This window comes from Ambystoma mexicanum, chromosome 7q, assembly GCF_040938575.1.
Source record: "Ambystoma mexicanum isolate Mex_15411 chromosome 7q, UKY_AmexF1_1, whole genome shotgun sequence".
NCBI lineage: Eukaryota > Metazoa > Chordata > Amphibia > Caudata > Ambystomatidae > Ambystoma > Ambystoma mexicanum.
Window position 1 is genome coordinate 733,457,894 of NC_090941.1, and position 12,566 is coordinate 733,470,459.

The 12,566-nt window shown below is 47.1% G+C and overlaps 1 protein-coding gene across 2 annotated transcripts in view; it reads right to left on the reverse strand.

Annotated features, from left to right (window-relative positions):
* The window catches only part of FDX1 (ferredoxin 1), a 225,192-nt gene extending 213,243 nt beyond the window's left edge, over positions 1 to 11,949 (reverse strand). Inside the window, exon 1 of one of the 2 annotated variants that reach the window (XM_069639834.1) lies at positions 11,694 to 11,949. In XM_069639834.1, coding sequence (XP_069495935.1) covers positions 11,694 to 11,902 — 209 coding nt within the window. In that variant the 5' untranslated portion in view covers positions 11,903 to 11,949. The remainder of the gene's footprint in view (positions 1 to 11,693) is intronic. The other variant, XM_069639833.1, reaches the window with a different exon arrangement.
* Between the last annotated feature and the right edge of the window lie 617 nt (positions 11,950 to 12,566).

A 12,566-nucleotide genomic window follows, 5' to 3' on the forward strand; every position in this document is an offset into this window, starting at 1 on the left:
ACGCGCCGAGGAGCATCTGCCGGTGGGTTTCCTGCCACCCAAAGACCACAGAGACACCAACGACTTGACGCCCTTGTTGGGCCACAGTTCTTCAAACTCTTTGCGGTCCAGAACTATCGACACCGAGGTGCCCCGCACGCCTCTTCCTTGCAGGACGTTTACGCTTCCCAGTCAACGAGCACCGCTAGGAACGACGCAGCCACTTCACCAGCGTAGCTCAACCTGTTCTCCGTCGGACATTCGACGACCCGTGACTCCTGCCTCAAAGGGAGGGCACTCAAGAAATGCTGTTGATTCCCCCGACGAGGAACGCTACAACACCAGGTACTTTGGGGGTTGCAGAACTATTGGGAAGTCTAGTGTGAACAATATATGGACTGGGGTTGCATCTTTATTCTACAGATTGCCCAGGTTGGGGGGGGCGGGGGGATCTCCACACAGAACTGTGTCTAGGTAGCGGGACCAGTCCAGTAGTCTGCCAATTGTTCAACCATCTTGCTTTCCTTCCTCCCTCTACTGCTGGTTTCCCCTTTATCGATCTGTGTGCCATTTTGACCATAGTTTGTGCACTTTAATGAGATCTAATAATCGTGATACCACTTTAGAACTGTATATATTTACCATTGTTGATTTTCCAGGCACAAAGTGCGTTATCGTGATATTGTATATACCTTTGAATATTAATTATATAAAGACTGTGTTTTAACCGATACAGTGTGCGGCCATTCCTTTGTGGGTGCTTGGGGACTACACTGTACTTAAGACCCAGCCTGCATCACCTCCTGAGAAGCTAGGCCTGGATTGCTCGACCACATACCAATAACAGAATCTTGGATAGGGTCCTCTGTGCCTCTCCTCTACCATATAGAGAGCGGAAGTACAGACACCCCCCACCAGCGTCTTTACAGGAGACTGTCCTTTTAATGCGTTATTCTGTCATTTTTATTTTTTTGCTGACTTGTGATTTGATTATTTCTACGTGATGATCATTAGTTATTGTATGTTTTCTTTCTCTTTGTGTTTAGTGCTTAATCAATATTGTTAAAGTTTGAATTGATTTTTACCAAAAAAAAAATATGAACTGCTTGCTGATGCTATACGCAACTAACATGGGCGGCCATATAGATCTAGATGGAAGACACCCTCGGAGGCGGAGGGACGAGCAACATGTGGTTCTTGAGCTCTGTCCTTAGTTGGAAGTGGATACCATCCGTTTTGCATCCCATTTAGTGGTCTATATGCCAAGGGAAAAATAGATTAAGAATTAAGTAGTATGAAGGGAGGGGAAAGTGGTCGTTACCGTTTGTTTTTTCATGCAAAATGACAAAAATATTTTTTTTTTGTTTAAACGAAAAGCCACAGCAACATTGAAATTAATGGAAAGTGGGGGGGGGGGGGGGGGAGAAAGAGAGACCGACCTCACATGCTGATTTCGCAGAGACACGCAAACCAGGCTGTCAGTGCAGCCACTGTGCATTTTCTTGCCAAGGATACCGGGGAGATGAAGTTTCATATTAGCAGAGAAGATAGGACACGTGCGTGTGTAAAAGCTGAAAATCCTCATAAACGCAAGCAGGAAAAATAAAGTTTGTGGTCCGTGCACATGTGATCTGAACCTGCGACACAAAGTCTATTCATTCGAGCCAAGCTGAGATAGTTGTTCCCATCCGACAGGATGATAAAAAAATAATACCAGGTTCAAAGGCTAATGTTCTGTCTCAAGGCTAGAGGATACAAGGTTCTGACTCAAGGCTAGAGGATAGGAGATAGTAACTTGTACAAGCAGCACCACCAGGGCTGTTACCACCACCTTGAATAGTTGCACTTGGGCTGGTAACTTTCCAAAGCTCCAAGGTCGAGAAGACCCTCTTCCACCAATCCCTATTCACCTTCCACGCTAAGCTCACACTTGTGCATAACCCAATAACAGCACACTAACCTGACATACCTGTAGTTGCAACATTTAGGAGGTGGTCTCAGGAGGAGCCACTAGATATGGTTCAACCAATCCATGTACTAATCCCCTACATTTTATATATGTAGTCTATTTTATTAAGCAACTCTGTTCCCCCTTAAGTTTTTGGAAGTGTATCTTTATTTTGTGGCACGGCCTAAAAACAGGATGACAGGCCTGAGATAGACGAGAAAGTGTTGTGAGAATACTGCGTTGTACACAACTTGATCCTGGTTATGAAAGCTTTGAATAAACAGTAACTTTGTCACATGTGCAGGGCATTTCCCCTCTGCCCAGTTCCTCTTGCTTGTAATCAGGGAGATTAATAAATCCTGTGCCTTAATTCATTATAGAATAGTCAAGTCAAATTTTTAAAAACAAAACTCAGCTTAGGACGCAGCCATTTTAGTAAAAAAAAAAAATTCTCAGTTTCCAAGTTGTCTTTAAAAAACATGCAAGAGCAAAGGCAACCTCCGGGTCGGGGAGAGACAGCAGAAACAGAAATCCTGATCTCCAGAGACGTGAGCCAGCCCTGAGGAAATACAGTATGAATATTTTCTGGGTGTCAATATAAAAAAGGGGCAGAACACAAAATGCAGTAGTGTTTCCTTCTTGCCGGACAACTGAGCTCCCAACCATTTACACGATATGCTATTTGAAAGGAAGCCATTTAGGCGGCCCTGCTCAAGGTAGGAATCTGAGACCATGGTAAAGTGTGCAGCGAGGCCCCTGTAGGACAATTTCATTTCCTCCCAGGCGTTTCTTTTTCTTTTTTCAGGACCTCAAAAATGCGTCTTTAAGCAGCTGGGTGGAAAGGCTGGCGATACTTCTGGGTTTTCAAAATAGTAAGTCAAACCCAGGCAACTCAAATAAACTTTTATAAAATTAAGCGAGACAATTTTGTGGCAATTTTCCATGCACAGAAGATTCTAAAGCAACAGTCAATAAGAGTTCCCTCTTTGCGGACCCACATGGCAAGTTCAGCCTCAATGATAATAAGTCTGCAAATAATGATAGGCCGGTTTCCAGATGTAGAATATATGAGGAAGTGGAAAAGGGAACACCAAGGAGACAAGCAGGAAAGAGATTCCCCCCCCCCGTAGAGTCCCCAAATTGCCACAGCCCTATAGCTTGCATCCATAAGCCCCCACACCAACCGCCTTTCCACTGTGAATCTTTAGCATGTACTGAACCGAGTACTGCCTCATTACTGTGGTGAATCCGATTCATTTTAGTCCTTTGTTGTACTTCCAGGAGAGGCGTTCATTAAAGCTAATCCCCAGATCTGCAGCCTATGGCCATTCAGAGAGAATGAGAGCTGCAGAGTTATTTGTGGGGTGCTCAAGAAACGCACAACAGCATTTTGTGGTATTTGCCGTCAGTCTTCCATCCTGCATATAGCCACCGCAGGAATCCACAAGTACCGGTAAGGATTTAGGAGTTCTAGCAAGTAAGTACGTGTCAACAGCATAACTGAAGGCGGGTATCCTACCCCATAATTGTGAGATGGGGGGCATCAGCGTTACTAGCTTCTAGAGTCGGCATAAGGGAGTTGATATTGGGTAAAAACGGAGTGGAGCAAGGACACATCTCTGGCCGACACCCTTCACTACCTCTATAGGATAGGTCAGCACCCTCACTCTACCATAACAGACCGGGACTTGGAATCGGTATGGTAGGCTTCCATCATCCGGTTCAGGGGTCTTGGTATGTCCATTTGGTCCGAAGCCACGCAGAGGAGTCTCCTCTCCACGTGGTCAAACACCGAACTCAAATCTATGAAGGCCACGTAGACAGGAGAGCCCACAAGAGGCACATATTTTGCCAGGAGCAAATACATATTAAAGTCACAGGTTCACTGTACCCATGCCTGGCCTAAATGCCATCTGAGTATCAGTCAGGAGATTATGTTCTTTAACCCAGTTGTCCTGTGTGAGAAAGGGGGCCCACAGGTGAGTGTTGGTACCAAATAGATCCAGATAGCCCATCTGGACCCAGGCCCGGGCTTGATGTTTGTCTCCTTATTACAAAGGAGAGTTCAGTAACTGAGATAAGGGCAAAGACTCATCACAGTTGGTTGTACACACGATCTCTGACCAGTCAGAAACAAAACGGCAGCTGTACAAGGAGCTAAAGTGCTGCATCCAGTCCTTCTCTGCAACACAAGCTTTGGGGTTTCTAAATGACCCAAATCCGGCCCATTCAGGTTCCTTGCTGCAATTATCCAGAAGGCCTTTGATTGCTCCTTGGCAATCTCAGCTCATCTCTTAATCAATTCCTATTATAATCCTATCTTCGGGGCCTTGAAACACTTGTGTATAGACACGTTATAAATGCCATACCATATCATAATATGCCTAGCATCTGGGACGCCAAGTAGGCACCTCTTTTTCTCTTTGCAGCTGGCTAACAGTCATGATTTAGATTTTCCAGACTCATAAAATCTGAAGATTGTCCTACAATTGATCACAAAAGAAGCAGGAGTTAATTATAGCCACAGGGGAAGGGTTCAAAAAGATCATAGACGACACCCTTGTTGGAGAATGCTACCTTATTTGTGAGTTTAGGCTCCCTATCCACCTACCAAAGCACCCAACCCTGTGGACCCCTAGTCAGCAGTTGCGTGTATATCTCCTCAGTGTTAACCCCCCCCCCCCCCGTCTCCCCCACCCCAACCCCTTGAGAGACAGAGGGAGGTGATCATTCTCACACCTCTCGGAGATCTCAAAACCACCAACAGCCCCACCACTTCATGGGTATCAAGATACAATCTATAATGCAATACAATCTATAATGCTATACGAGCTTCCATTGTTGAAGGTATAATTCCCTCCAGCATTAGAGTAAAATCTACCGTTGACAAACCATACTCCATCAGGATGTCCGAAAGGACTAGGGCACTGCTCTAAGTATTTAGATCCACCAAGCACATTTTTCAATCGACAACGAAAGTTCTTTCTCGTTATCATACGCCCAAGCGAACATTGAAATCAACCCCCGCTATCACCGGGAAAGCACACCCCTGACAGTCATAGCTATTTAAAACACAAAATTAGATAAGGTTCTGAATAGGGCTACCGTTCTCTTACCGCTTTGGTCGTTGTAAAAATTAAAACATGCCGAAAGGAATTGCTCCCATAATTGTGGCAGTCACATATAACATAATTCCCACCATTTGCTCCCAGGCATCTAGCTGATGGTCCTCAAATGGCAGGGGGGCTACAAGAGTAACAGCTCCCTCTGGCTGGTCCATGATAATTGAACCTGTTTGGGTCAGAAAGTTCAAGGTGGCAGGATTCATGGCCAACAGACGTAGAGGGGGGACCTGGATTCTTGACAAAATCTCACCGGACACAGGTAAGATGAAGGCAAGTACTTTATTGCAAGACCCCACAGCCTGCTGCTTCAGCCTCTTCAACCTAACCGCCACTGTGGAATGTTGACTGCTGAAAATGCATCAACATTCCACAAGTGCCCGTGCATGTGCATATTACAACATATCCTCTTCCCTTGCATAACAAAAATGTTAACATCCTGTAAAAGGATAAACCGCAACACAAATTGAACAATGGAAATATGAACAGAAGATTATATGACTTATAATTAATACACATTACAAATACAAATAGATATAGAAAGATTGACGACATGGGTGCGACGCACCATAAAATCTAAATTTCACGTTTAACAAATGTAATCTCTGAACCTTATAGGAGGACCACACCTCCTGGCCAGACGACCCCCTTCTTATCCTACATCAAGTTGCTGATCAGAAGCATTTTGACACTCCACATTCACTTCTGCACCCAAAGAACCTGGAAGTGGGACAACCTCTTCCTGTTCGAACCTGATCACTTGTGAACCCACAGGATCATAATCCAGCACTGTTTCCTGAGATTCCGGATCAGACTCCACACCTGCCCTCTCCACGCGTTTGCAGCCATCCACCACCACCTGTCTCTTACTCTAGACAGAGTCATCCTCCAATTGCACATGGCCTTTTCCAACCTTAACCACTCTCCTTGAGGGCAAAAACGTGCTGTAGCCTTTGTGAACCATCCTGGGATTTTTTATGTACACCTCATCCCCAGGCTTAACGTTCAACTCCTTCCTAAACTTTTGTGAAGACACTGTGGCCTCCTGGCGCGCCAAAATGCTGCGATGAATAGCCTACAAATCCATATTACATGGACCGCCACCACCCATAGCCAGGGTTCTCAACATTGTACCTGCTTTCCTGCCCCTCATGAGCTCAAATGGAGATCTGCCCGTAACCATGGCAGGGGTTCTCCGATATGCAGCCAGATATTGTGTCACCACCTCCTGCCAATCCAAACCATTGGCCAAAGCCAATTGTATAGCTGACTTAATCGTACTATTGGCCCTCTCAACTAATCCATTAGCAGAAGGATTATACAGAGCTGTCCTATAATAGGAAATGGCATGCTGTTCCAAAAATTCTCTCATTGCTCTGGAGGTGAACGGCACCCCTTTATCTGTAACTAAACTTGCAGGTAATCCCTCACGATCAAATACTTTCCTCAAGAAGGCAATAACAGAATTGGTTGTGACACAGGAACACGCCGCCACCTCAATCCATCTGGACGTATAGTCCACCAACACCAACATATATCTAGACTCAGGCTCTAAACACTCAAATGGACCCATGATGTCCAAAGACAATTTCGACCATACTTGCTCTGGAACCTCTACAGGATGTACAGGTTGTAGATGCAGTACCTTGCTCTTATCGCTGACAGAGCATGCCTGACAGTCTTTCACCACTTGTTCAACATCCTTGTCCATGGACGGCCACCAGTACCCCTCCCCGAGTCTCCTCTTGGTCAAAGATCGACCCAAATGACCAACATGTGCCAATTCCACCATTCTACCTCTCAGACTACAGGGGGTATCAACCTACTTCCCCTAGACACGCCCCATGGACCGTCGGCTAATTCATGCAGAACTTGGGCATAAACTTTCCCTTCAGGCCTATCCTTAACCGTGTGCCAACCTTTCACTAGACCTTCCCTAATCCATTTTAACTCAAGATCGGCCTCAGACTCCACATCCCACAACGACTTCTCCACAGCAGAAGCCACAAAAGCAACCTGACATTCCTGCAAGTCTTCCTCTTTCACCAAGCCTGCCTGACTGTCCACCTCCACAACAGGCAAACGGGACAAGCAGTCTGCCACAACATTAAACTTTCCAGGAAAATACTGCAAAGAAAAATTGTAATCCTGTAGCTGTACTGACCACTTCGCAATCCTCGGGGATACCGCCATGACTCCCTTGGTAGAAAACACTTGCACCAACGGTTTATGGTCCGTTCAGACAATATAGGGTATGCCCCACAAAAATGTCCTGAAGTGTTTAGAAGCCCATAACACTGCCAAAGTCTCTCTCTCAATTACTGAGTACCTGGTTTCCACATCCCTCAAAGTCCTCGAGGCAAAGGCCACTGGCATCCATTCACCATTTATCCATTGCTCCAGCACTGCCCCCAGACCCACCTCACTTGCATCCACAGTCAGAGCAGTTTTATTTTTAGGGTCAAATGACTTCAGGCAAGGAGCATTCTCCACATCCCTCTTGACCAACTCAAATTCTGCCCCAACTCAAATTCTGCCGTACACTCCTGAGACCATGCAAATCTTACACACTTCCTCATGAGAGCTCTCATGGCCACCGTTTTTTCAGCATAATTGGATACAAATTTAACATAGTATTCCGCAAAGCCCAGAAAAGCCCTTAGCTGATCCTTATTGACCGGAGCTGGTGTACCCCTCAACACCTGTACCAACTCCCCTTTGGGGCTCACACCTCGTGAACTCAATATATGCCACAAGTATGTGACCTCCTCCACTCCTACCTGACACTTGGTTAATTTTACAGTCAGACCTTTGTCCTTAAGAATCTGCATGACCCTCCTCACCCTGACATGCTCCTCCCTGCTGCTGCCCCAGACCAGAATGTCATCTTGAAAATAGCTGACTCCCAACATCTGCTGCATCAACCTCTGGAACACAGCCGAAGCCGAAGCAAGGCCAAATGGCATGCGACAAAATCTGTATGCCCCAAACGGAGTCACAAATGAAGTAAGGGGTCTAGATTCAACGTGCAGGTAAATTTGATGGTACGCCGTTGACAGATCAAAAGTTGAAAAATATCTGGCATCTCCTAATGTCAACAACAACTCATTAATATTCGGCAAAGGATGCCGATCCACCCATATGCTGGAATTTAGCTCCCGGAGATCTACACACATTCTGATGCTCCCGTCACCATTCTTAACTAAAACCACGGGAAACAACCACTCTGAGGACTTAATGGGCTCAATTATCCCTGCTGAGTGCAACTTAGCCAATTCCACTTTGAATGCCTCCCTCGCCACTACTGGCTCTCCCCTCGCTTTATGCACTTTAGGAACTTCACCCTTCTTCAAATCTTCAAAACAATGCAATGTGTAAAACCTCTGAGCTTACCAAGGGTGTCTGAAAATACCTCTGGAAACTCACTCATGAGCACTGTAGGAGTAACCAATATGTCATTCTGTCCCGCACCCTCCATGACACTGAGAACCGGTTCCTTCTCACCTGGATGAATCTGTATTTTTAGTGCAGCCTGCTCATCCCAACCCAACACACTCGTCCCCTTTGAAGCCACATACAATTTACCCAAAGTTTGCCTCCCTTTGAAAGAAAAATTCGACCAATTGTAACCAAGTAAGTCGATGGGACTCTGCCCATATGCACATGGTTTGATGTCCGGAGCCAACAAAGTAGAAATCTGTTTACCCAAAACATCTTGATACACATCCGGAGCCACCAGTGTATAAGGTGACCCCGAATCCACAAGCATATCCACAGGGTGCTGATCCACCAATACCGACACCCATGGACCCTTCCGCCCACTTCCCTCCACATGTAATATGACACTTTGATTAGAGCCACCTTTTGATGCCCCTTCTGACAATATGGTAGAGTCTTCTGGAGCCACACTAGCGACCATCTGCCCCTTACACATGCGTGCAAAGTGGCCCAAACGCCTACATTTCCTGCATTCAACATTGCAAGCAGGACAGGATTTAGAGTCAGCAGTGTGACTCGACCAGCCACAATTTTTGCACCCCTCCTTACTCTTAGATGCTCTACTCCCTTGCACCACAGCTCTATACAAACCTTTCTTGTTCCTTGACACTATGGCATGCACCATCTCCCTATTCATATCCCTTTCAGTAACTATTTGTACACTCGTCTTAGAAGCTTCAATTGCTCTAGCAATCTCCAACACCTTATCTAGTGAAGGATCACTCTCTATCCACAACCTCTCTCCGATTGGATGTCTTCATCATAATCTGATCCCTTATGTGTTCCTGCCCATTAGCAGGAAACCCACATGTAGCCATGAGCGCACGTAGCGCCGTAACATAAGTATCTATGCTTTCCGTGGAACCTTGCGCCCTAGAGAAAAACTTATATCGCTCTAAAACTACATTAACTCTTTTGCCAAAACGCATTTGCAATTTCGTTAAAGCAGTCTTGTAAGTACTTATCACCATTTCACCCTCACCTCCCCCTTGAACCATTACATTCTCTCCAGGCAAGTGACAAAAAACCCTCAACCCCTCAGTACCAATACAATTCAGAAATCCAGCTTCCTTTTCATCATCGTTGAACTTTGCCCCACCAGCAGCCCTCAAATATACTTTGAAGGCATCCACCCACTGCTCCCAAGGAGCAACAGGCTCTCCAGGGTTTGGCAAAAAGGCAGGCGAAGGCCTGGCAGCCGTATGTAACATGGCTGGACAGATAGGGTGCCTTATTCCTCAGGCCCCCAACAGGAACTTGCCCACCACTGTGCGAGCCTCAATACTCCTTGCTCCCTCGAGATGGCGAATGTCCCCCACTGTCACCTTGTACACGTGCACCCACACGTAAATGCAGTACAGCCGGAGAATTTGCACTGGGTGAGTCACAACAAACCAACTGATGCAAACACGGACTTCCTGCGATCACAGCCCCACCCAGATGCACCAAACTCCACCTGCCAGGGCTCCACAGCAGTTGAATGCCCCAACCTTACCACCACGGCCCCTTTGATTGCAGATCAGGGATGTCTTGTGGCAACCCAGACTCTGGGCGTCCTTGGACAGTGTCTGTATGAGGCTCCTGCCCCTTCCCAAAAGCCGAGCAGCAACAATCAGCTGATTGCTGAGCCGCGCCACTGCAGCCCCTCCTCCTTCCCTCAGGAGACAGCGGTGAGCAGCTTGGTACGCGGACACTGCCGGGGGCGGGGCTACGGGCCGGCGCTCAGCATCCTACGAGGAACGAGGATGCTGGCCTCCGTATGCGGTGACGGCCTCTCCTCCTCCGAGGCCCCGACTGGACCCCGAGCAGCCGAACACCGGGTGGTGACTTCCCACGACGAACGAAACCCGCCTGCAACCGCCACTGCCGTTGGAAACCCGGGATGGCAAGCGGCCGGCAGCGCGAGTCTCCTGGCACCCTGCGCACTCGCAGCTGCCCCCCACGAACCGGCGTGCCCTCCTCCGATGCCCCGACTGGGCTCCTGGGCAGCCAGTCACCGTGGGGGAACCGCACGCCCACCGACGGAGCCCCCCTGTGGTCACCGCTGCCCCTAACGATGAAGGGGGTACGGTACACGGCAGACAGCTCCACAGGGATCCGATGCAGGCCACTCCACGTCCTCGCACAACAACGCCAGGGATGGGCAGGTAGCACGGGACAACCGTCCGGCGCACACGTAGGACGGGGTCAAGCAAAATCCTCGTCGCCAACGACAAAATCTCACCGGACACAGGTAAGATGAAGCTAAGTACTTTATTGCAAGACCCCACAGCCTGCTGCTTCAGCCTCTTCAACCTAACGGCCACTGTGGAATGTTGACTGCTGAAAATGCATCAACATTCCACAAGTGCACGTGCATATTACAATTCTGCTGACCCCCGATTTGCGTCTGAGAAGCCCTAAAGGATTTGAGCCCTGACCAACCTCCATAGATTCAAACATCTCCACTCCAGCTGGTCTATAAAACAAACCCAGGGATAGAAATTGGAAGTTATATGCTGCTTTGCGAACCTCATTCAACTCCAAACCCTTGGAAGGAATATGTAAAGTGACAGTCATGTTTATAATACATTTGACATAAGATCCCTTTGTACAGTACACATACTAATCACCCACCTAAACGTTCCCAAATACACATTCATCCACTTTAGATAATACACGACTATATACTGCATACGAGCTAGACCAAATGGCTTGGTCGATGATTGTTAAAACCCCTGGACATGCCAGACCAATACTTCAATGTACGAACATCTTCTTTACAATAGTGAGTTGTCGAGAGTTAACACACAGAACGTACAGCTGGTCAGCCGGAGTATCCCAATTGATTTGAATAGCGTACTAAACATGTTTTGTCCACACCCCGAAAGCTCATTACATAAACTGTCGAATTACGATATATATAAACGAATGCCGAAGAATACGGCAGGTCTTAAAGAATATACAGAATTGATGGCGCAGAGTTTGCGAAGAGGATACGGTGCCTGCCATTTACCAACAGCAAACAGGAGGTTAAAATGAACAACGATTTGAAGGGCAAGTTTTCACCGGCGGGTGGGTGACGGTAAAAGCTGAACTTTCACCCGCTGGCTGCCGACATGCACTACGCCTGCGCAGCCGGCTCTAACTTCCCTGCCTCTGCTTACCTGAGCCTGCGGAGAGACGAACTGAAGCCGCGGGCTGTACTCCTAGCCACACAGTATCCCAGTCGGCGCGGCAGAAGTAGGACGTGCCGAGTTCGGGGTAGTAAATTGAGGGATACCGATAGGAACCTGGTGGCGACCACCGAAGCCATGTCTAACAGGAGGAAGCAAGAGTATGCTGGGCTGGGAAGGCAGAGACAGTGCCCGCCCATCCAATGACACGGGTATGACGTACATGTCGTACGTAGCACGGGTTGTGGAACTGTCAACGCAGCTCACGGTATTTCACCACGGTTTTTTTTTTTACCGCTGTTTAAAACAGTCCCCCGGAAGTAGAATTAATCCATTGATGAAGTATATGCAGGTGTGTGTTTTTGCTCTATGCTTAACCCTGAACCGAAAGAACTTACCCTAGCCATTCTAAAATTACTCTAAAATGTTATATGCTAATCTTTTTAAATACAGAATTGCATGCTCTTTGTTCATTAAACTTGTTTAGATGTTACATGAAAATGAAAGTAAGTTAAAGTCTGAAATAATATAACAGCTTAAGTGTCAGTAAAAAGAAAAGTAGCTTCTTAAAATGAGCTTTGCCGAAATACACAACTCTAGAATGCTCGAAGCACCCTGCACAGTAGGGTAGTGCAGAGCTAAAGCTCTCAAGTTTCCCATAGCCATGAGATTGAAGACCAGTCCTGTTTTTAATGCATAACTCTCGACTCACATACTTTTTCTGCTGTCACCCGCCGTGCAATCAGCTGCCTCGCCCACCACGCCCCCTACACGCCCATTCACTTCAATGGGCTCTCACCTGCCCCCTGCCCTCAAAATCAGGAGTTTTCACCAATCTTGGCAACACAAAAGCTTCAGAGCTAT